We start from the raw sequence: 24,954 nt of genomic DNA, 5'->3' as shown, positions 1-24,954 counted from the left end.
CATCCTCATATATAAATATATTTACATATGTACATGCCTTTATTTAGACCTCTATAAATGCCCTTTGCCTCCTAGCTCTTTCCTCTATTTCCTTTGACTTGAGGAGCATGGTATTCTGTACCAATATTAATGATGTCTGCTTTCCTCCCATCCTGCACCAATGGGCTCACACATGACCACCATGCTGAGGATGGCAAGGGGCCAGGCAGTGTTTCGTTTGGTGGTACATGAGGGTGATGTGAGGCCCGACAACTCCACAGCACCTACTACCGGCAACTTTGTTGGTGCCTCTGTGAGCCTTGGCTCGGCAGCCAGTGCCCATGGATTCGACAGTCAGGAAACCAAACGATACATGCACTGGGAAAATCTGCCCCCAAAGACTTCTTTTAAGTGTTAAATGAGCAAAGATGTCACTTTGAGGTGACACCCAACCCAAGCCATGGGATTTTTATTTGCCTTCTATTGCACGTGAAAGCTGGGCGACAAGTACCGAAGACCGCAGGAGAATTGTTGCCCTCACGTCACGGTGTTGACGACGAATATGACAGACATCACAGGCTTACAGAAGAGCCAACCAATCTGTCCTGGAAGAAGCATGGCCACAGTGCTGCTTAGAATCGAGGATGGCGACACTTTGCGTCTCATGCTTTGGACTTGTTATCAAGAGGGACCAGTGCCTGAAGAAGGACATCCTACTTGGTCACCACAACAGGAAGACCCTCCATGAAGTAGGTTGCCATTGCAGCTGCCACAGCGGGTGGCAATATCGCAGGGCTGCAGGGGCTGGCACAGGATCAGGCACTGTTGTACACTGGGCTGCTGTCAGTGGGGACGGACTGGGTGGCATCTAACCTAACAACCACAGCAACCCCCAGTGCCAGTCCTCACACCAGTTGCTTCTGACTCATGGTGCCCGGATGGCTCAGCGCTTGGATGCTTGGTGCTCCCTGAAAGGTTGTCGGTTAGAACACACCAGATCTCTGTGGGGGAAAGGCGTGGCCGTCGGCTTCCATAAAGGCGATAGCCGTGGGAACCATCTGGGAGAGTTCTACTCTGTTCTATAGGGTTGCTATGAGTTGAACTCAACAGGACAACCATTGGTTTGGGTTTGGGTTTTAAAAGCGCCGTGCCCACCTGTGAGCCGGGCTGCCTCACCTAATCTGAACAACTCCTGAGGAAAGGATTACCCCCCTTTGACAGAGGAGGAAACCGACATTCAGAAAGTGGGATGCCCCTCAGCTAGTAAAAGGCAGCAGCTGGATTTGAACCCAGGTCTGTGTTTCAATGCTGTGTTCTTTTCAGAGGGCACGCCTGTGTCGCTCCAGATCTCAACGTTTTGAGCTCACCTTTGTTTATAGTTCACGTGTCTACCAACCACGTGCCGCTCTTATAACTGGTCCATTTGCTCGCCCAGCGGATCCCTTAGGAAGGCCTGCTGTGTATCAACGCCACAGGAACCCTGAGCATGTACCTGGGCTTCGATAAATACAGTACCCGCCCTGATAGCTCTCACAGAAAGAATAGGGACAAACCTGAGAAAGCTGGGCCCTGTATCAGAGAAGGAAAACCCAAATCGTGCCCATTAAAATGCAGTAAGATTGCACCCTGTCAAAAACTGAGAACTGGCAAGGCCCAGAACAATAACGGAGTCTTCTTGGAGTTCTGGCTTTCACGGGTTCTCTGTAACGCCACGGACATGTCTGGAGGTGAGGTACCCTGGTGACATAGTGATTACAAGTTGGGCAGTGATCTACAGGGTCAGCAGTTCAAAACCACCAGCCTGCTCCACGGGTGAGAAAAGGGGCTTTCAACTGCATTAGAGTTACAGTCTCAGAAGCTCACAGGGGCAGTTGCACCCTGTCCTGTCGGGTCGCCACAAGTCGGCACTGACTCGGCAGTAAGTTAGGCGTTCGGTTCTTTGGTCCTTCGGTGAAGAAAGGGTGACAGGCCTACAAAGGATGCTCTGTGGGGTGATCCTACATGGGGGTGAGAGGGGAGGAGGGCCTCACTGAGCAAGTAAAGAGTGGGCAGTAACGGGTGTGAGGGTTTGACCCTGAAGAAGTCGCGGGGAAGCATTCTGAGTGGGGGGGTCCCAGCGTGTGCGAGGCTCCTGTGGCAGCAGAGAGCCTGCTGAGTGTGAGGCAGCGAAGGAAGGCCAAGGTGCTGGTGGAGGTCAAAAGATGGGGTTTGAGGTACTTCCTGCAATCAGTGGGGAGCCTTTTGAGGTAGTCAAGCCACAAAGTGACAGGGGTGAGTTGGGCTCTGTTCTGTTGGGTTCTTGTCCCTGAGCGCCTTCTTACAAGTCGTGTGACCTTGGACCTGTTAAACCCTCAGCTCTTCCGTTTCGCTCCCTGTAAGCGCGCAATGCTTGCGAAAGGTGGGGCATGGAACGCGGTGTGGGCTGCCACAAGCAGAAACACAGCCATCTTGGAAGAAACACAACAGGAATCCTCCTTGGAAGTGAGACTGGCGAGACGTCGTCTTGCTTACTTGGGAGAAATTGTCAGGACAGACCGAGAGTCGAGTCAAGTCAAGGGTCCCTGAAAAGGAGGAACACGCCAGTGGGACGGCTTGACACACAGGCCTTCATACATGTCTCAGATCACGAAGATGGCGCCGACCAAACCCAACGCGCCACTGGCGAGTCGAGGCCGACTCTATATAGCACAGGGTGGACTTGCCCCTGTGAGTTTCCTCCTGAGACGAACTCCTGACCGAAGTAGAAAGCCCCATCTGTTTTCGAACTTTGGACCTTGTGGATCGCCACCCAACTCATTGCCACGGCACCACCAGGGCCCCTTCACAGGATTCGGCAATGTTTCCATCCATTATCCATCCATTATCCATTAGTTAAAGCTGCCTCAATGACAGCTAACAAGAGCAGTGACAACAAAGACGAGGGTGATGATGGCTCCTGCCTCCTGGTGGCTGTAAAGGGCAGACACAGGGGCACCCTAACTTGCTTGAGTGTAGCACACTATAGGAGGTCCCGTTTGCATTTGGACTCAGGATCTAACATATGACAAGATTATAACAAATCCAAACTCACTGCCATCGAGTTGAGACTGACTCACAGTGACCTCATAGGACAGGGTAGAACTGCCCCTGTGGGTTTCTGAGACCGTACCTCTTTGCGGGACTAGAAAGCCGGGTCTTTCTCCTGCGGAGCGGCTGGTGGTTTCAAACTGCTGATCTTGTGCTTAGCAGCCAAACGTAACTACTATGCCACCTGGGTACCCCTAATACGTAATACCATTGCATGAGTGGGGCAAATGGTTAACTGGCTCACGTGCTCAGTTACCAATGACAAGTTCAAATCCAGCTGGAGGCACCTTGGCAGAAAGGCCATGGTGACCCACACCTGCCATTGAAACCACCCTGCCACCCAATCTAATTCAGCCTCGGAGAAGAACCGACCTATGGAGCACAGTTCTGCTTTGCACACCCGGGCCTCCAGGAATCCCATCAACCCGACAGCAACCACCACCACCACCAAATAGCTATTCACCGTTCACCAACTGCTTTCCATTCTGTTCTACTCTGTGAAAGGCTCTTATTCCACAACCCACCCACCCCCAAGATCACTTTGAAGAAGGGAGATAAAATGTGGCACCCAGTGGGCACCCAGTCAATGGAGGACGCTAGCAGAAACACAGCCATCTTGGAAGAAACACAACAGGAATCCTTCTTGGAAGCGAGACTGGCGAGACGTCGTCTTGCTTACTTGGGAGAAATTGTCAGGACAGACCGAGAGTCGAGTCAAGTCAAGGGTCCCTGAAAAGGAGGAACACGCCAGTGGGACGGCTTGACACACAGGCCTTCATACATGTCTCAGATCACGAAGATGGCGCCGACCAAACCCAACGCGCCACTGGCGAGTCGAGGCCGACTCTATATAGCACAGGGTGGACTGTCGCCATTGTCATTATATGTGTACACACACATCATCATCATCATCATCATCATCATCATCATCATCATCATCCTGGCTGCCATGGTCAGGTTCTAGGACCGTATCTCAGTTGAGGGTGCTGAGCGACATGCCCTCTCTGTCCCAGGGAGGAGTGCCCCCCTGGGCCTCCCTGTGGGCGGAGGACGCCCCTCAGGGGGGCATGTGAAAGGGCCCATCTGCTTTGTTTCCCTGGGAACTGGCTTCCCCTCGTGTTCAGGCTGAAGCAGACGTTGGGGTTCAGGGTTCTTTGACTTTGGTGTTGTTTACACTCAGAGCGGCTTTTTCCTGGAAGCCTCCGAGTGGCTATCAGCCACCCACTTCTTTATTTTAAGTTGTGTCATGATTCTACTTCCCTTTCAGACACAAAAGTAGGGGACGTTAGTGGAATTCATTTGCATTTTCCACTTAGTACACCACCTTTGTCCGGGCACTGGCCCTGCCCACAGGACTGTGCTCAGCCCACCTCTGGCTTTGACCCTGGAGGTTGGGAGGGAAAGACAAGCAATCTGTGAAGTAAGTCGGATAGCGCGAGTCTGCTGGTGGCTCCCATTCTCCTGTAACCACCGCAGCACCTGCTTTCTCGAGGCCCTTGGGAATGTTCCAGGGCCGCAGTGCAGGTAAGTGAAGAGAACCCCCTAAGCCCTAAACCCATGGCCGTCAGGTGGATTCTGACTCCTAGCAAGGCTATAGGACAGAGGTGTCTCTTAGGTTTGGAAGACTGAATCTTTATGGAAGCAGATGGCTACATCTTCCTCCCAAGAGAGGCTGGGGGTTTGAACCACTGACCTTTTGCTTAGCAGCTGAGCACTTAACCACTGTGCCACCAGGGCTCCCCCAAGCACCCAAAGCCTTAGAGTTGACATCATTTTTGAGGGACGTTTTCTAAATGCAAACGGCAGTGGCCCTTCAGAAGAGAATACTGACTCAGTATTCCTTTAACCAAGACAGGAAAGCCTGTTGCCATTGGAGTCGATTCTGACTCCCAGTGTCCCTGTGTGTTACAGGGGAGGGCTTCTTTGGCTGTAATCTTGGCAGGAGTGGATCACCAGGACTTTTCTTCTGCAGTACCACTGGGTGGGTTCAAACCGCCAGCCTTTCAGTTAGTAGTTGTGCCACCCAGGGATCTATAGGTGTTGAATGTGACCTGTTGTGATGATTGGTGGTGGTGGCAGTGGTGGTTGAGAAAATGAAAATAGGCAACAGGGAGCATTTTTATTAAGCATATGCTGTGTATCAAGATCAGTCTAAGTCTTGCTTGGATCATCTCATTTGGCCCTCCAGCTAATCCTGCATCACCTGCCTGGAGTCACCCAGCAAGTGCGGATGCCAGGCCTGGCTGGGGTTGGGGGTGGGTAGGGGGGTGGGTAGGGGGGGTGGAGCAATCTCCACGGCACCTGGGTCTAGCACCTGCACAGTTCTAGGAACCAGGGCATGTGCTGCACACATGTCTTCTTCATCCTCACAGCCACTGGCCAAGATCACGTTTCCTGGTCCATGTTTCAGATGTAGAAGCTGCAGTTCAGGGCAGAGCCAGGTACCTGGTCAGTGAGTGGCCCCGGGAGAAGAATTGACTCACAGCATCTGGTGATGCAGTCCTCTGGACTCTGCAGAGCCAGTGTGGAGCGAGGGCTAGAGCCAGAGAGACAAGCCAGCTAAGAACGATTGGCTCTTTTCTAAGGTGACCAGATTTTAACATTGGTAAAGTGGGACACCATTGATAAAACTCATATCCTGGTGAAATAGCCACATGGCAGCCAAAAACCGTATACCCTAGCTTGTCGTGCATTCTTTCCAAAAATCAGGACTTTTTAAAAATGCCACGGGATGCGGGAAAAATTGTTAAAAATTGGGACTGTCCCATCAAAAGCGGGACATCTGGTCACCTTATCTTAGACCCACAGTTGCACTTCTGAGACGACGACCAGCAGAGCCAGCCAGGTGGGCCCCGAGACTGGGAGATGTGCTCATTTGTTGCGGTTACAGAGGGAACCCCGCCCCCACCCCCACCCCCCGAAAAACCTGGAAACTACCTAAATCCCCACCCAAGGTGGGGACTGGTTAGGTAACTATTGTGCCCCTGGGCTAAGCACCTGGTTGCTGCCTTAGGGGTTGGCAATTCAAACCCACCAGGGGCTCCGAGGGAGAAAGGCCTGGCGATGTAGGCGCTCCTGGACAGATTCTCAGTCCCTCACTCTCATCCATCGATGAGACTCACAGCGACCCTGGAGCACAGGGGAGAACGATCCCTGTGAGTCTCTGAGACGCTCACTCTCGACAGGAGTAGAACGCGCCGTCTCCTCCCACAGAGGCACTGGTGGTTTTGAACACGGAGCTCGCGGTTTACAGCCTGATGTGTAACCACACGCCGCCTGGAAAGATTGCTGTCTGGAGACCCCCGGGCGGCGGTCATGCTCTGTCACGCGGGTCACTCTGAGTCAATGCTGACTAGAGGCACCCAACCGAACAGCCTCTAGACCAGCGGTTCTCAATCTAGGGATTGAATGACCCTTTCACAGGGCTCGCCCGATTCATAACCAGCAAAATGACAGTGATGAAGAAGCAACGAAAATCATGTTATGGTTGGGGGGTTCACCACCACATGAGGAACTGTCTGAAAGGGCCGCAGCATCAGGAAGGCTGAGAACCACTGCTCTGGATGAAATGAACCACTGCCCCCCTGTCGATTCTGATCCGTACACAGGCTCACCTTTCTTTCCCCCAAGGTGTGGCTGGTGAGTTTGAACCATCGACCTTGCATTAGCAACCCAACAGCACCCTCAGGGCTCCTGAAATGAAATTTCAGCAACCCTGAAAAAACGATGACGTAGTACCATACATAGTGATATGGGCGTGTAGCCATGCTGTACGATTAAGAGGATCGAAAAGAACCGCTCTTTTTAATGAAAAAACCGTGTGTACACGTGTGTGTGGCTATCACCCAGCTTCTCACCTGCACTAGCTGCAGTGCTCCGCAGCCGCGGCCACCCTGGGGATGTGGACCACGCAGGTCATCTCAGGATGGTCTATAGACAGAACCTATTGACACCTCCAGGTGGGCGGGCCGGGGGCGGGGCTTTCGCTTGGTGTGCTATAGTCCTTGTGTGTGAACATTTACCTGTTTTTTCTTACAACAAACAATAGCAAAGCAGAGCTTCGGGGTTTCCTGGATGTTGGTGACATTCCATTTTCTCTTTCTTACGTAGGCCATCATTTAGGATCATTTCTCTGTGTGTGTGTGTGTGTGTGTGTGTGTGTATGTGTGTGTGTAAGATTGTTTCAGGAAGGCAACCCATATCCTACTGATTTCTCTCCTTTGCCTTCATCTGTATCTTGAGCAGGAGGAAGCCCATAGCATAATGCCAGACTCCTTTGAATCCTGTTGCAGAATCAAGCCGATTTTCAAATGTGTAGGAAAAAGCAGAATCACGCAGCTGGGCTTACATGATGGGCCAGAGTCCAGATTTTCTGTCCGGTTCTGGTCCCTGACTTAGCAGCTTTCTAACCTTAACCAAGTGTTCTTTAGCCTCCATTTCCTAACCCAGGACTTAACGCTTGTTCTGCCAGTGCTATAGGAAGAAGACTTGGCCATGAGATGCTGTGCAGGGAAAACTGTGACTCTGAGCCCCATGTTCCCAGGAGGGAGGGCTCAGTGACTATGCTCCCGCCTTGCCTTCTCCTGAGAGCAGTCTTTTTGGGTGCTGCTGAGGGGGCCAGCGCTCACTGTCATGGCTCCCCAGTCAAAGCCGACTCACAGTGACCCTCTGGGACAGGGTTGAACTGCCCCTGTGAATTTCCGAGACTAACTCTTGACGGGAGTAGAAAACCCCGTCTCTCTCCTGAACGGGCTGGAGGACGAGGCAGATCATCGGGGCTCCACTCAGTGGCTTGCTGCTTATTAGCTGGTGGCTTTGGGCAGGTTACTTAACCTCTCTGATCCTCCAAAGACTTTGTTCTTGAGGAAGTGGCTCTCCTGTGGCCGTGCCGAGGATGATGTCAGGCAGGTAGCAGATGCCGTTTGCATTTCCTCTCCTTTCCTTCATCGTTATCATCCAGCTAGGCCGGGGTACTGAGATGACTAAGATCTAGTCACTCGTTGGTGGAATGGCCCAGGTGGTGGCTGGGGAACCCTCCAGGTGGTGGGGAACCTGAACTCTGGCCAGTCCTGCCTTTTTGCACCCCTTGCTGTCTTGAACCCATTTTGTTGCTTCTCTGGCAGCAGGGGCCTGAGCTGGCTCCATAATCTATTTATTTCAAAAGCATTTTATTGGGGGCTCGTACAACATTTATTACAACCCATCCATCCTTTGTGTGAAGCACATTTGTACATTTGTTGCCATAATAATTCTCAAAACATTTGCTTTCTACTTGAGCCCTTGGTATCAGCTCCTCATATTTTCCCCTCCCTCTCCGTCCCCCCCACCAAACCCTTGATGATTTATAAATTATTATTTTTTCATGTCTCACACTGCCCAATGTCTCCCTTTACCCACTTGTCTGTTGTCTGTCCCCCAGGGAGGGGGTTATATGTAGATCATTGTGATCAGTTTCCCCTTCTTACCCCACCTTCCCTCCACCCTCCTGGTATCACTACTCTCATTATTGGTCCTGAGGCATTTATCTGTCCTGGATTCCCTGTACTGCCAGCTCATATCTGTACCAGTGTCCATCCTCTGGTCTAGCCAGATTTGTAAGGTAGAATTGGGATCATGATAGTGGAGGGAGGAAGCATTAAAGAACTAGAGGAAAGTTGTATGTTTTATTGGTGCCATACTGTACCCTGACTGGCTTGTCTCCTCCCCACGACCCTTCTGTAAGGGGCTGTCCCACTGCCTACAGTTGGGCTTTGGGTCTCCACTCCTCACTCCCCCTCATTCACAACGATATGATTTCTTGTTCTTTGATGCCCGATCCCTGGCTCGTTTTCCGAGGCCTTGCTCTGGGCCTCACTTTGCAACGTTCTTGTTGAAGCCAGGACAAGCCTGTGCCAGAGGGCCCTGTGTGTGGCAGGTGCATGCAGGCTGTGTCGGATCCCCCACTGTGCCCACTCTTGTCAGCACTCCCAGCAGCTTGCTCCCTGGCACTCCGGGCAGGCCTCTTGGCACACCAGTAGGCAAGGTGGAAACCAAGATGGCTCAGACTCTTCTCAGCCTGGCAGGAGCAGAGGCAGGTGGAGGACCCAATAAACGAGGTAAACGCAGGCTGACTTGTGCTTATTTATGAATCTTAACAGATTCCAATCTCCAGTCTCTTGGTCACTGCAGGCTAGTATGATTAGTCTGTAAGCCTAGGTCAGCCTGTGAGAACCTTGCCTCCTGGGCCCTCAGTCCCTGTGAGGGACTGTGAATTTCAAAAAGCGCCTTTGATGTTGCAGGAAGGTGTTGTGGGCTTGAGAGAAAGAGAGAGAGAGAGAGAGAGGCCAGTTGAGCCTAGAGGCAAGATCTTTGGTGTGTTGAAAAGTGTGAAGTTGTCTACTACGGATTAGGAAGTAGGCAAGGAAATCTGTTTCCCTGCTCTGGGGGTGATCTGCCCTGTCTGAGAGAGGCCGGTCTGGGAGGTGAGAAATGAGCCAGGGGCAGCGCCTGCCTCTGCTGTTCCTGACTCTGCACTTGACTCAGGAGTCTGCGGGGTGGAGCGGCTGCCCTTGTCATTGGAGTTGCGCCCTGAGGAGAGGGACATGCTTAGCCGCCTGTCTGCCTGGCTGGGTGCTCTCAGGGGAGCTTGCGGGCGCTCACTGAGAAGTGAGGTGCAGAGGAGCCAGCCTGTGGTGCCCGGGGGCTCGGAGCCTCCAGGAAAGTGGTTGCCTCTGCAGGAAGGGTGGAGATAAACACCTGGAACAAACCATTCTTCTCACCTTTACAGTCCCTGTACAAGCGTTGGGCGTGGCCAGCGGCTGCGTGCTCCCGGGTGTAAGGTCCTTGTAACAGGAGTTAGCCTCCTGTCACCACACAGATGCAATGCACGCAGGAGGCCCATTTCAAGAAGGGCAGTGGAATGGACACAGGCTGCATGCTGTGTGACCTTGGTGAGTGGGGTCCCCAAACCTGCGGTTCCAGAGTTCTGGAGGAGTGCTCCATGGTGGATCCCCACAGGTCCTCTCCGTTCCAGCGGCGCTTGTGGAGTTGCCGTGACCCTCTGAAACGCAACAGGCCTGTTATGCCTGGTGTTTACATGGTACGTGGTACAACTCTGGCCGCAGTTGGAGCAAATAAAATGGTTCGCGTGGCTGCTGCTCTGTGAGCAGGGAAATGTAAGACTTCCTATTTCTATAAAGGTTGAGCCCTGATGATGTAGTTAGCGGGTTACGTGTTGGGCTGTTAACCTCAGGTCAGCAGTTTGAAACCCCCGGCTGCTCCTTGGGAGAAAGATGAGGCTGTCAACTTCTGTGACGAGTTACAGCCTCGTAAACCCACGGGGGCAGTTCTCCCACCAGGTCGATATGAGTCGGAATCCACTCGGTGGCAGTGAGTCTATTGGTTGGGATGGTGAAAGCAGTCTGTGATTGGCTACGGAAGATCGGCAGTTCAAAGCCACACAACTACCATGGAAGGAAGGCTTGGGAAGCTGCTTCTGTGCTTGTGTGCCCTCAAGTCATCCTGACTCCTAGGCCGCTGCTGGCACAGAACGGCGCAGCCCCCAGGCGTTCCCCGGGCTGCACCCTGGGGAACCCTTGGGTAGGTATGGACTACCCACCAGTAGGGGAGCATCCGAGCGCTTCACTGTTGCACCACCAGGGCTCCTTTGTGTGGCTCGAGCCACGAGAACTCCTTCATGGGGTCCCCCAGAGTCAGAATCCACTTAATGGCGATGTTGCTACTTTTTAAATGCCAGGTTCACTGCCACTGCTATTGCTTGCACCACCACATGCACGCACACAGACCCCCACCCCCAAACAAACCTCATTGTCATTGAGCCGATTCCGATTCATCGCCAGCCTTATAGGACAGGGTAGAACTGCCCCCTTTGGTTTCTGAGACTGTACCTCTTTAAGAGAGTAGACCGCCTCTTCTTTCTCTCATGGGGCAGCTGGTGGTTTTGAACTGCTGACCTTGCTATTAGCAGCCCAATGCATAACTGCCATCTTCCCAGGGCTCCTCACGTGTGCCGTACTCATGGGATGCCACGGTGCCTCTCTCAGCTGCCTTGCTCCTCTTGCGACCCAAGCTAGGTGTCTTATTTAGAAGTGGCACCCTGCTGCCGCGCCCTGCAAACGCGACAGCTCTGGCCTCAGGAACTTCTCCCTCTGCATGTGGCGGGAACATCTGCATTTCAGTATTAGTTGGGGGCTCTGGGAGCCCTGGCTGCACAGTGATTAAGTGCTCAGCGGTCCAAAGGCAGCAATTTGAACCCACGGGCCACTCTGAGGAGAGGGAGATGTGGCAATCTGCTTCCCTAAAGATTTACAGGCTTGGATGCCACGCGGGGCAGTTCTCCTCTGGCCTACAGACTCACTGTGATTCAGCATTGACTGGACGGCGTGCTAGCCGGTGAGAGAGGTCACTGAGAATACTGAAGGGCCAAACCATCAATCCTCAAGAACAATGTGACTGTAACGCTGACCAGCTCCCAAACTCATTTTAAGTCGTGATTTAGAGTTCAGCCCATTAAAGAAAAGGAAACGGAAATTGCAGGGCCAGGGGAGTAGAGGAAAGAAAAGACACTGCTCTGTATGTAAAGAGCCCAGGGCCCCGGGTCTGCCGTCTGCTGGGCATGTTGTAGCCCTTATTTCAGCCCTCAACACTTTGACCAAGTGGGCATTGGTCACAGCCAACGGCGCTGAGTGAAATGATGTAATTTGTCCAAAGCCGTGCCACGTGCATGGTGGGGTTACAACCAAACTTCTGGCAAAGCCATTGTCTTATCCACGGAGCCATAAAAGCCTCCCAGCAAATGCTACTGGGAGATCCCACTGGCACCCACGCCTGCAGGTTAAGTTGGCTTTGGATAAACCGAGAAGACAAGGGAAGGAATCCTGGGCAGGATGGGGCAGTAGACACAAGCAAAACCTTGGCGGGGGGTGGGTGGGTGGGGGGTGGGGGGTGTCTCCGCATGGCTTGGAACAGTGCCTGCTGGTTGTAAGTTCTATCCTCAGTGCCTGACAGCTAGTAAGTAAGTCTCGGCCGGCCATAGTGTCAGTTCTGACTCATCACGACCCTATAGGACAGGCTAGGACTGGCCCTGTGGGTTTCTGAGACTGAATCTTGACAGGAGTAGAAAGCCTCATTTTTTCTCCCTTGGAGCAAGATGGGGCTTTGAACTGTTGACCTTGCAGTTAGAAGCCCAGTGTCACGCACTCACTATGCCACCAGGGCTTCTTTGTCCCTTACTAGGCGCTCACTAAATATGTGCTCAAAGCATTTATTGGATGAGTGAGTACAGGAGCAAACAATCATTTCTCCACAGGCTATGAAATCTCTGTTAGAAATCTTTAGGCCCTCCCCAGCTCACAAGTGGTTGACAAATGGCCAGGGCTCAAGAAAGGTGTCCTGACAAAGTGGACCGATAAGTAACAGGTGAGGTGGGTGAGGGGCACTAGTGGACTGCTGTGACAGAGCCAGTGGCCGAAGGGCCTTCGTGCCACAGGACACGGAGCTCTTGGGTTCTAGGGCTAAGCCCAGCCGGGGCCCCAACTTCGAGGAGCGTGTTGCACAGCACAGGAAGCACTTTTTTATAGGCCCGGCCTCCACGTGGCATTGTTGTCATGCCTTCACGTGGCCACGCCTGCCCGCTTTGGGGGTGACCACAGTAGGAGACCCGCCGGGTCTTGTCGATGGGAACCTGCGTGGCATAGGGTGTGAGTGCTGGTTCAGGAGTTGTTTTTAGGGTAGCTGGGCTGGAAAGCCCCAGCCAACTTCCTCTAAGATGTGGTCTGCTCAGCCCAGGAGTTCTCAATGAAAGCTGCCCTCTCTTTTCAGGTGTTGGCTAAGTCACTGGCTTTAAAGAAACCCTCCGGGCCAGACGGCAGTGCTGGGAGCAGAAGCCGACCTTGCTGTGGGCAGTTGGGACCTTCTGGCTGAAAGGAGAAGCTGCCCCTGCACCTGGACTTATGACCCGTGGCTTCCCTCCCAGCTTGCCCAGTGAGTTCCACAAGATGGGCTCCTTCCGCAGGCCCAGACCCCGCTTCATGAGTTCCCCGGTGCTCAGCGACCTGCCCCGGTTCCAAGCAGCCCGCCAGGCTCTGCAGCTGGGATCCAACTCTGCCTGGAACAGGTAAGGGAGGCCGCCCAGGACACAGCCGGGCTGGTGGCACCCATCCCTTAGAGCGCTGCCCCTTCCTCTGTGATGGCTGCTTCAGGAAGCTTGTCCTGTGTTGCAGGGCATCCACCTGGGTCCTTCTGGTGCGAGAATGTGCCTTTCTACACCAGGTATTCAAACCAAACCAGCAACCAAATCCCTGCCATCGAATCTTTGCTGACTCATAGCTGTCCCCTCTGCGAGTTTGAGACAGTTTCCCGGAGTAGAAAGCCATCTTTCGCCTGCAGAGAAGCTGGTCTGTTCGAACTGCTGATCTTGCCGACCACAGCCCAGTGCGTCCTGCTACACACCCTCAGGGCTCCTCCCCCAGACACACGCAGGCAGATCTGCATTTCCACAAGAGCCCTAGGCGTGTACATAGCCATCAAGAGTGTGGGGTTGGAGGCAGTACATCTGGGGTACCCAACCCACTGTCATCAGCCGATTCCGACTCATAGCGACCCTCCTTGGGGTTTCTGAGACTGCTAATCTTTACAGCAGCAGACAGCCTCCCCTTTCTCCCACGGGGCAGCTGGAGGGTTTGGGTTTGAACCACTGACCTTGTGGTGAGCAGCCCAACCCCCATTCCACAGGACACCAGGGTTCCTGATATATAGGGAGGAAAGGCCGATTCACTGCAGGGGCTTGAACTGGAATGAACTCGCTGGAAGTTCTGCGGTAGAGTTCCAATCATACATGAGAAGGGCACATTTCTTTACGTGTTTTGGAGCTTCTGGTCTACGAGTCAGTTCATTGGCCCACTAATGATGCTCCAAACGTGTTACCCCCAGTGGGTCCATGTAAATATTCATGTGACCCAGAGCCTGCCCTCAAGTAACCCTACCACCTAATAAGCCACAGGCTTGTGGAAAGTTCAGTGAGTGGCAGGTGCCAGGGAGGCCCGGTATCGGTGCACCACAGGCATCTGGGGGAGGGTGACCCGCTGTGTACCAAGCATGGGGTAGACACGGTTCCTGTTTCCTGCCTTTTGGTGGGTGGTACTGTGACAGGTGGTCTATGTGGAGACATAGGTGGAGGGTAAATTCAAAGCCTTGTTCCTGGACAGCCTTCCATCTTCTCGCCTCTCCAAGGACCCTGGGAAGGAAAGGGGGATGTCCGGGAGGAAAGGTGTTAGTGACATGGGCCGCCTTCATCCCTGAGATGACCCTGCGTGGGCCAGACCACCAAGCAGGGCTCTTCTGTCTCCCCACAGTGTCCAGACGGCTGTGATCAATGTCTTCAAAGGAGGGGGCTTGCAAAGCAACGAGCTCTATGCACTGAACGAAAACATCAGGTAAGCGGCAGGCCGGAGCACGGCCATTTCCCCACGGGCCTGCATGGGGTGCGAGGGGCTCTGCTCCTGAGCCTGATCGAACGGGTTTCCTTTGCTCTTTGGTTCTTGTGGCATCATCTCTCCACTGTTTTGTTCCTGTGAATTCTGGGATCTTGGTCTGTCTGGAGTCTGAACCAGAGAGGACTCATCCATATGGGGCAGTGGGGAGGGTATGGGTGTGGGGGTCGTGTGTGTTTTGGGGGGAAGCGAGTGGTTGATAGCTGCCATCAGGTGGACCCATGCCCCACGGAATGAACTCCCCTCCCTGGTCCTGTATCTGGTCCTGAACAGTGCGGTCACCCCCGAAGTAGGCAGGACTGGTTGGGAATCAGGGCGGTTTGACCTGTAGGGGTTTCATTGGGTTTCCAGAAATAGATCACCAGGTCTTCTTGGTCCATCTTCGTCTGGAAGCTCTACTGACCCATCCAGCATCAACACACAGCTTCTGCTGATGCATGGGTGGTAGCTGAGCAGAAAATGCATAGGCCAGGAATGCCACCCTGGGCCTCCCTGCTGGAGGGTGGGAATTCTGTCATGGATTCTATCATCAGCCCTCGAGGATGGAGCCCAAGGTCTCAACTCACTGCCATCAAGTTAATTGTGACTCATGGCCACCCCACTGGGCAGAGCAGAACTGCCTCTTGAGGCTTCCAAGACTAAATCTTTATGGGAGTAGAAAACCTGCCCTTTCTCCTGTGAAGTGGGTGGTGGTTTTGAACCGCTGGCCTTGCGGTTAGCAGCCCAGTGAGTAAGCCACTATGCCACCAGGGCCCCTGGGGAGATGATAGCTACTGTTGCATTCTATGTAGGCATTAAGCAAGGAGCCTGGTTGGCTTGGCAGGTCACTGAAAGGTAGGTGGTTTGAACCTGTCCAGTGGCTGCCTGGGAGATGAGCCCTGGTGATCTGTTCGCGTAGAGATTCCAGCCCAGAGAGCCCTCTGCGGCAGTACCCTTCTGGGGCATGGAGTCCTTGTGAGTGGGAATCGGTTTGGTATCTGACAACAGCATGCTGGAGGCACCGCATGAGGCATGCTCTCCCTTACTTAGTGCCACTAGCATGCCAATACTACACATGGGTCGCTTTGCAGAACAGAAATTTATTTTCTCACAATTTTGGAGTTTCCAGATCAGGGTCTCAGCTGTGTTGACGCCTTCCTGATTGGGAGCCCTGGATATTTCTTGGCTCCTTGGCTTGCAGACAGCCCTCACGTGGCCTATCCCTTCCCCTGAGTATACATCCCTGTGTCTAACCTCATTCTGTAATTCAGAAGTGATTAGGCTTAGGACACACCCTACACTAGTATGGATTCATTACCATAGCAAGGAAAATCCTGATTGTAAAATTGAATTACATCACTGTAGGGGTTGGGATTCTAGCATATATTTTGCAGAGTACAGTTCAATCCATGCTGTTGTTACCTAGGTTCTCAGGTTGGTTCTGAGTCACAGCAACCCTGTGCACAAGAGTGAAGCTCTGTCCAGTCCTCGCTGTCTTCACAGTTGTTAAGTTCGAGCCCATTCTTGCAGCCACCATGCTAGCCTGTCTTCCTCTGACCTCCACTTTCCCATGCATGAGGTCCTTCTCAGGGACTAGGCCTTCCCATCAACATGTCCAAGGTATGTGACACCAAGTCTCACCCTCCTCACTTCTAAGGAGCATTCTGAGTGCTCTTTTTCTAAGACAGATTTGTTTGGGGAGTCTGTGGGATATCAATATTCTGCACCAGCACCATAATTCAAACGAGTCATAATTCAAATCGAGTCTTCCTTATTGGTGTCCAGCTTTCCCATGCACATGAGGCAACTGGAAATACCCTGGCTCAGTGGGGCAGGCACGCTTTCGTCTTGCAAATGACATTTTTGCTATTTAAAATGGTGAAGCAGCAGAGGCAGCCATTGTAATACACTTCATTTGACTTACTGACTGCTGTTTCCATTGAGCATTGATTGTGGATGCAAGTCTGATGAAATCCTTGGCAACGTCAGCCTTCTCACTGTTTGCTACAGCAGTTCATTGATTGTGAGCATTTTTGTTTTCTGTATATGGCGGTAAATAAAAACTCAAAGCTGTTGTGGTTCATCTTCATCAGTAGGTGCTTCACGCCCTCTTCATTTTCAACAAGGACCCCATGAGCCTTATTCACGTGCCTCCTGATCCTGCTGCCACATTCTTCTTCTTAGAGTCCAGACTAATAAGTCTAATGAAAGGGCACAACTCAGACGCACACCTTTCCTGATGCTAAATTATCCCCTTGAGTATTTGAATGACTGCCTCTTGGTCTAGTTACGGGTTCCAGATGAACTGAATTAAATGATCTCAGGCTCCCATTCCTCACAATGTTATCCATGACTTATGATCCACAAAGTCAAGTCCCTTTGTATAGTTAATAAAACAAGCAAACATTTTTCAGTATTCTCTGCTTTTAGCCAAGAACAATCGATCAGCAATGATCCCCCTTGTTCCACGTCCCCTTCTGAATCTGGCATTAATTTTTGGCAGCTCCCTGGTGATAAACTACAGCCAATATTTTAAAATTATCTTCAGCAAAACTTTCTTGCATGTGATATTAATGCTACTGTTTGATAATTTCTGTATTCTCTCGTTCCACCGTTCTCTAGCATGGGCATAAATTTTTACCTCTTTCAGTGGTTGACCAGGTAGCTGCCATCCAAATTTCTTGGCATGGAGAACTGATTGCTCCCAGGACTAGAGCACGTTATTGAAACATCTCAGCTGGCATTCTGTCAATCCCGGGAGCTTTGCTTTTCTCTAACGCCTTCATTGCAGCTTGGCTTTCTTCCTCCAATGCCATCGGTTCCCAATCATATGCTACCTCTTCAGTGGTTGGATGGCCAATTCTTTTTGGTTCCGTGACTGAATTCCTCCTGTCTTCTCTTGACGCTTCCTACCCACAGACGCCTTCAATCTTCAAACTCTATAGAGCTTGATTTTTTCCCATTTGTTTTTCAGCTTGAGAAATAGTGACCATGTTCTTCCCTCCAGGGATTTGCACAGCACTTGAAGTAAAAGAGCTGAATAGAACATCATCGCTCCCCCTTGTGCTTTAGCTTCTCTACGATCAAGAGCAGGCTTCAGACTCCTTCCTGGCATCCAGCTGGTCCTGCTTTCCTGTGTTTTCCTGAGCGTTTGCCTTTTGCACTTCGGGCGTTCTTGACAACATCCCACAGCTCCTCTGGTCTTTGATCATTCGTGTTCAGTGTGCCACGTCTGTTCTTCAGAGGGTCCCTAACTGTAGATGGAATATACTCCAGGTTGTCTTTTGGCCCTCTTGGTCTGGCTGTAATTTTCTTCAACTTGACTGTGCAATTGCTGGTCTGTTCCTGTGAGCAATTGACGTCCTGCTCCACAGTCACCCCCTGGCTCTGCTTTGGCTGCTGAAACCGAGCTTCTCCATCATCTCTGGCCACATATCCGATTCCCCAGTATCCCATTTGACAATCTCCATGCGTTTAGGCACCATTCATGTTGTTGAAAAAAGGTATTTACAATGAAGAAGTCATTGGTCTTACACAATTCTATCATACAAATTTTATCAAAATTCCATTTTCTAACTGCTGATCCTTTCTTTGTTTCCAACTTTTCCATCCTAATTGCCAATAATGACCTAGTCCTACTATGAGGGCCTTCCAACCTGAGGGGCACATCTCCCGCCACTGTGTCACACAATAACCAGTGGCTCATTTTCCAGAAGTGGTCTGCGGGTTCCTTCTTTCTAGGCTGTTGTTCGCCCGGAAGCTCTGATGAAACCTGTCCACCACAGAAATGCCAGTGACGTAGCATCCAGCATCGCAGCAACACGAAAGCCACCACAGTGCCACACACTGACAGACAAGTAGCAGATTCAATCCAGAGCCGATGGCTGGGACCAGACTGCTTGGAATTTTGTTGCTACGCTTTTTCTTACTGACAGAGCCACTCGGGCAAGCTGTCAACTTCCTTGTGCCTCACCTGCCCTAGGACTCTTAGGAAGGAAGCATCAATGGAGTTAACCCTTTAGAAATAACCTATCGAAACAGGGCCCGACACCCACATTGATTACTTGGTGCTTGTAGTGCATTCTTATCGTTAGCCAACCACAAGAAGTCACGGTTCTTGTTCTGGAGCTTATCATAGAGCAGTATCAGCTGTACGTGAACGCTGTCACTCACTCAGTCACTCGACTAAGATCCGAGGAGCCCTTGTTGGCCAGGCTGTGGAGAGAGGCATGGTCCCTGCTTCCCTGGAATCTATACTCAGCCAGGGAAATAATCATTAGTCAGCTGATCGCACTCTCACTGCTATTGAGTCAATGCTGCCTCATAGTGACCCCCTGGTGGGCTTCTGAGATTGTTAATTGTTTACCGAGGAGGTCGAAAGCTCAGTCTTTGTCCAGAGGAGCTGCTGGTGGTTTTGAACCACCAACCATGTGGATCAAAGCCCAATGAGTAACCTCTATCCCCCCAGGGCCCTGTAGCTGATCACACAAATGAATGAAAAAGTGCAGCTTCTGCAACGCAGCCCACAGGATGAAAGCGTCCTGTGGAATGACTGTCTTGCGAGGAGGCAGGCTAGTGGAGGAGATGCTTGGGCTGGGACCAAGTAGTTGAAGGAAGGGCCAGGTGATGAGGCCTCCAGGTGGAAGAAAGCCCAGGTGTAGAGCCTGTGGTGGCAGAGCAAGGAGCCCAAAGAAGGCCCAGCTGAGGAGAGCGCCAGGGTGGATGGTGGTGTGGTTGGGCTTGTGGTTGGGCGAAATGAGGACAGAGACGCTGGCAAAACCCACAGTGCGTCGTCTCCTAGGGTCAGGAGGTTGAGCCACGAGGCCTTTCAAAGCCCTGTTGTTGACTTGCCTCTAATGTGTTAAGTACAGAGTCTCAAGGCAAAAGGCCCAGAATGACCAGAACAATAAACAGGGCCATTATTTAATCCTGTTTACATTTAGTGAAGGCCTCATTTTAGGGTCAACAACGTGTCTTAAAAGCTCCACTTTCATTAAAACCTTTAGCGTGCCTAAGTAAACAGAGTTGTATTACGATTTCTACATGTATGCTTGGGTTTCGTGTAATAATTACATAAAAGGGGGGCTGACAGTAGAGCTCATCTCACCCAAGGCCTCCCTTTACTAAGGAGGAAACTGAGGCCCCTGAGAGTTGAGGGACAGGAGCTAAGCTGGGGCTGCAAACCCGCACATCTCACCCTCAGTGTTACTGCCAGGACTAAAGATCCTGGCATTTGCATGAAGGGTTCTAGCTCACAATAGAAGTATAAATAAATACCCCTGCGACTCAGGAACTCCCCAATTGTTCCTCACTTCAGGAGATCGAGTCTGAAGTTAGACCCAAAGGCTTTGTTTGTGAGTAACTAGGAAAGGTGCAGACCACACCCAATGCCACCAAGCCTGTTAGCCCCCGAGGGGCCTTGCTGGCGTCGTGGTTATCCACTGGGCTGTTTATCACAAGGCCGACAGTTCCAGACCCCCAGCCACTCTGAGGAAGAAAGACAAGGCTTTCTACTCCTGTACAGAATTATAGTCTCGGAAACCCACAGGGGCAGTTCTATGCTGTCCTGCAGGGGCTCTATGATTTGGAATCCCCTTGATGGCAGTAAGTTGGAGTTTGGTTATCTGTGAGCCACTAACCCAGCAGCCTCTGGGTGCCCAGTAGGTGTGTGTAGTGAATGAAGCCAGCAGGGTACAAGGTAGAGAGATCTGGAGAGCGCCCCATCCATACAGAGGGGCTACCTTGGCGGAATGTGGGCTGGGGAGAGCATCTCGTTTCTTAAGAATGACCACACTATTTACACAGCAAAAACACACACTAAGTCCCTCATGTACAGTGGAGCGTCACTGATGATAGTCTTTAGAGTTGTGCAACCGTTTTTGCTGTCCTTTTCCGCCTGCCTATCCCCACCGTCCTCATTAACATAAGCTCACCGCCAACACCCTTATTCTTTATTATTGTTATTTTGATCTCCTGCGGACAGGAAGGGGCTCGGACATAGTGGTGGAGAAGTGGATTAGAAGACAACGGGCTTCTTTTTGAAGACCCCCATGTAGACCTGGAGAGTAAGAGGCTCAGCTGACTTGTTCACGCTGATCAATAATCCTGACAAACTTCCTCAAACACTGAGGCAGGCCCAACGAAACACATCTGTGCACTGAATGTGAGCCGCAAGCTGCCCCTTTACAGGATCGGCACATGGGCAGGTGGCAGCCATTTGCACATTCTAGCTCTGGAGGCAGAAGGAGAAGGGAGAAGGGAGCTAACATGGGTGGTGGTGACTGTGTCCAGGGAAATGCTTGGCTTCTTGGACAGAGTCAGTCCTCCTCCTGGCCCTGCGAGGTCAGCATTATGACCACCCTGTGGCTGCCCTTGGGTTCCAACTCCCAGCAGCCGTGGTGTGTCTGAGCAGACCTGTGTCCCACGGGCTTTCCGTGGCTGACTTTGCAGAAACAGGTGTGAATGGAGGCCAGTCAGTCAAATGTTTTAACCCCCGTGCTTTGACTCCTGTGTTTTGGAAGCTCCTGGTCCCTTGGCTGTGATGGTTCAGAAGGAGGTCAAGTTTTCCCATGGCAGATACCAGTTTCTGAGAATGGGAAATGAGCACACCCCAGGCTCATAGGGGATCTAGAACTCCCATGTGAGTGAAGCAGGCCGCCCTCATGTGCCCCCAAGGGCCTCTGTGGAAATACACACAGCTGCCCTTATTTCAGGAGCCCTGGTGGCACCCTAGTCCAAAAGTGACCGGCTGCTGATGGAAGGGTCAGTGGCTCGAAGCCATCACCTGCTCTGTGCCCTTAAAGATTGACAGCCTCGGAAGCCCTGTGGGCAGTTTGGCTCTGTCCTACAGGGCTGCCGTGGGTTGGAATCGCCTTTGAAGACAGTGGGTTTCGTTTGACCCTTGTTTCGGCGATGGAAACACTCAAGCGTGTCGCTCGCAGAGCTCGGGTGGTATCTGAGTGCCCCGTTGGGCTGGGTGGGGTGTGTTTTCTGTTTGTTCTTCCTACTGGAACACCTGTTTGCAGAATGGAGCTATTGAGACAGAGGATTGAGGTGTGGCCAGAGGATGGGCGTGATGTCTGCTGGTGGGGATCAGGGAGGGTGGGAATGTGGGACTGGACGTCTTGAGACAGAAATGCCTTTGTCCTTAAATTTATCACAGGGTTTTGTGCCCTCTCCAAGTCATTTTTATCATAAGTGGCAGTGAATAGAAAGAAGCTATGAAAGGAGAGAGCAGGCTAGACTGTGCCCCAGCCCGCCTCTCAGTCAACTGCAAGAGCCCAGCCGTGTCCAAGAAGAACGGTGCCAGGGTCACGGTGCTCAGAGATCAGCTTCTAGATTCAGAGGGACCCAGGGATCAAGAAGGGACAAGCCATGAGCTAGCTGTGTGACCCGGGGAAAGTTCCTTCATTTTTCTAACAGGCACACAGGATCCAGCGCCCTGTCTCAGTAACTGCCTACAACACACTGCCATTGAGCCAATGCCGGCTCACAGTGACCCACTGGGCCAGGGTAGAATTGGTGCTGTGGGCTTCTGAGGCTGTTATCTCTATGGGAGGAGAAAGCCTTGTCCTTCTCTATGGAGCAGCTGATGGTTTTGGTGTGTTTTGTTTGTGTGTGTGTGTGTATAAGAACGAACTTTTTATAAAAGTGCAATTGTATATTGAGAAAACAACACAGCCCAGTCCAGCAATTGTATATTGAGAAACCATATTAGCCCATATGTCCAATAAATTCCTCTTCAGACTCAAGCAACACATGCAATGATGTTGGATGCAGGAAGATCACAGCCCGGGGGTGGAAAGTCTTGTGGATCCAGTGGCAGTGGAAGCATCTCAGCGCTGGCATAGGGTCACCACATGGGCCCTCCAGCTCCAGGGCTCTGGCTCCATCAGCGTAGCTTCAGCTGGCTTGTCAGCAGGAATGTGAAGCAGAGACCAGTTGGTGGTTTTGAACAGCATACCTTCTAGTCAGCTGCCCAACATTGAATCACTGCACCACGGCATCAGCAATGAAGTGATAACCCCAAAGTCACTGATTTCCAGTGGATTCCCACTCCTAGCCACCCTGCAGGACAGAGTAGAGCTGTCCCTAGAGTGTCTCATCTTTCTCCCACCCAGCACCTGGTAGGCATGAACCACTGGCCTTTCAGTTAGCAGCCCAGTGCTTAATCCACCGCATCATCAAAGCAAAACCTCACTGCCATCAAGTTGATTCTGACTCCCCACAACCCAAAAGGAAGGTTTCTGAGCTTGTAAATCATTAGAGGAGCAAGTTAGCCTCATCTTTCTCCCTTGGAGCTGCTGGTGGGTTTGAACTGTTGACCTTGAGGTTCACAGTCCAATGCTTACCTGACAGCACCACCAGGGCTCCTCTCATACTGTGCTCAGTAGTACCACCCATGGGAGTGCAGGGCCCCGTAAGGAACTGCACTTGATCGAGCTTTACCTACAGATTGGGTGAGGTGAGTTCAAGGAGAGCTTGGGAAACCACAGAAGGGCTGCTTGGAGAGTGCGTGGGCTTGAGATCTGAGTGAGGTGACCTTTTTACTAGGAGCGCAGGCTGCTTCTCCTTTCCACAAAGCAGAAACAAGAGGAAACAATTCTCTCAGTTCTCCATTCTACTCGAGCCAAAGGGTAATAAAGTTTGTGATAGATTAGCCGAGTCCAATGTCAAAGCCTAAATCGGCCTCCCTGGGTCACTGCAGCCTGTCCTGGCCACTGAACTGTGGATTTAGTAAGTGCCTTGAAAATGAGAATTCTTTCCATATCAGCCAAAGCAAAAATGACCAAAGGAGGTTCATGTTTTATGTAACTCATTCTGTAATGCAGAGCAGATACAAATCATTTATGTTCTACCAGCTGTTAGTGAGTTGTTGTTTTTGAAAGATCTTTCTCATGAGGCAGATCACTAAAAATGAGCTCTCAATTTAAGCAGATAGATAGACTTTGAGGTAGCAAGGAGAAAGAACTTGGAATGGAGGATGTCAAATGCTAAAATGTTGTTAGATCAAGGGAAGGAGAAAAGTGGACCTTTTAGGAACAAATCCATCACAAATGTTACACCTCATTGTACTAGTGAACGAATTCTCTCTCTCTCTCTCTCTCTCTCTCACACACACACACACACAAGTAAAGGCATGTGATTTGTCCATATGAAGACCATAAAACAGACTCTTTTCTATGGAAATAAGCCATAGAAAGTTGGGGTGTCCATGTTCTTGACTTTTCAGAGGAGACCTATTCTGGTTACGTCCCCAGTCAGCACCGCCTACATTTCTGGCTTCCCTGAGTTTCCGACCGTCCCTGCTGGGCTGGTCCCGGCTGTCGTCTTGGTTTGAGTTTTTGGTAGGGCGGCCATGCGGCTTTTCAACATCGCTCTGCTGCCTCCGCTCTGATGTGGCTGCCTTTGGGCAGGGAAGACAAGTACGAATTAGGGGTTTGGGTCTCGTGTGCTTTTCCAGGGACCAGCGTGGCCCTGCTTCCTGACATTGGAGCTTCATCGTTTGCTGAAATGTTCTTTTCAGCCAGCCCTTCGGTTCATTTTGTGTAACTAAAATGCATTTGAAAACTGTGGAAATAGATACGGTTTTTGTTCACTGGATCAGACATGAATTATGTGAGTTCCTAAAAGCACTGTCTGTTGAATTAGTAAATGTTGGTTTATAGTATATGAAGTGGCTGCAAACATTGGAAAATTGGAATGGAGGGAGGGATGGAGTTTTTCCATAAGCCTTTGGAAGCCCCCTTGTCATTTTCACCGTAATAAGGAAAAAGTGCGCTTGCTTCTCTGACTGAGGTATGTGTCCAGGGGGAGGTGTTTTGGGTTTTGTAAATCAGTGAATGGTTGTGGAGTGCTCGGCCAGGCACTGGAGTGGGTTCTGGGGTCACTGCTGAGGCTGGCGGTCCTTGCTTTTGGGGGACTTGCAGCAGAAGGAGAGAAAGGATGATCAAGCAGTTCCCGTACCGTGTTAACTTTCCTGTCTTCTCATATGGCCTTTTAGTGGAGCAGAGCAGAAGGGGCGTGCAGAGGTTGGGGTACATGATGAGTTTGGGGAGAAAGACTATAGGTCTTTAGGGAAGCAGGCTACCATGCCCTTCTCCCGAGGAGCCCTGGTGGGCTGGTGCGTTCAGACTGCCCACCATTTGCTTCACGGCCGAGCACCTTAGCCTCCACACCGCCAGCCCTCCTTGTGAACGAGGAGCAGGCGGGCATGGATATGCCTGTCGCCAAGCCCTCCCTGCACCCTTGCCTCTGTCCTGGGAGGACTGTTTCTCTGCAGAAAGAAATGCTCTCTGATGCGGTTTCCGGAAACCCGAGATGGGTTATCTGCAGCTGCCCGAGGCAGGAAACTCAGACTTTCCTCCTCCTCTCTCCAATCACCCCGCTTCGGTTTGCACTGGGCAGGCGGCCGTGGAGGAAACCCCAGAGATTCTCAAGG

General features: G+C 51.6%; 1 protein-coding gene across 1 annotated transcript in view; it reads left to right on the top strand.

Moving 5' to 3' along the window:
* The window catches only part of PRR5L (proline rich 5 like), a 97,190-nt gene that overhangs the window by 19,069 nt on the left and 53,167 nt on the right, over positions 1-24,954 (top strand). Inside the window, exons 2-3 of the mRNA XM_004708301.2 lie at positions 12,865-13,159; positions 14,397-14,477. Coding sequence (XP_004708358.1) covers positions 12,996-13,159; positions 14,397-14,477 — 245 coding nt within the window. The 5' untranslated portion in view covers positions 12,865-12,995. The remainder of the gene's footprint in view (positions 1-12,864; positions 13,160-14,396; positions 14,478-24,954) is intronic.

This window comes from Echinops telfairi, unplaced genomic scaffold, assembly GCF_000313985.2.
Source record: "Echinops telfairi isolate 266 unplaced genomic scaffold, ASM31398v2 ScPeMD7_60;HRSCAF=208, whole genome shotgun sequence".
In the NCBI taxonomy this organism is placed as follows: Eukaryota; Metazoa; Chordata; class Mammalia; order Afrosoricida; family Tenrecidae; genus Echinops; species Echinops telfairi.
Note: the sequence above shows the minus strand (reverse complement) of the source record. Positions and strands in the feature narration are given on the sequence as shown.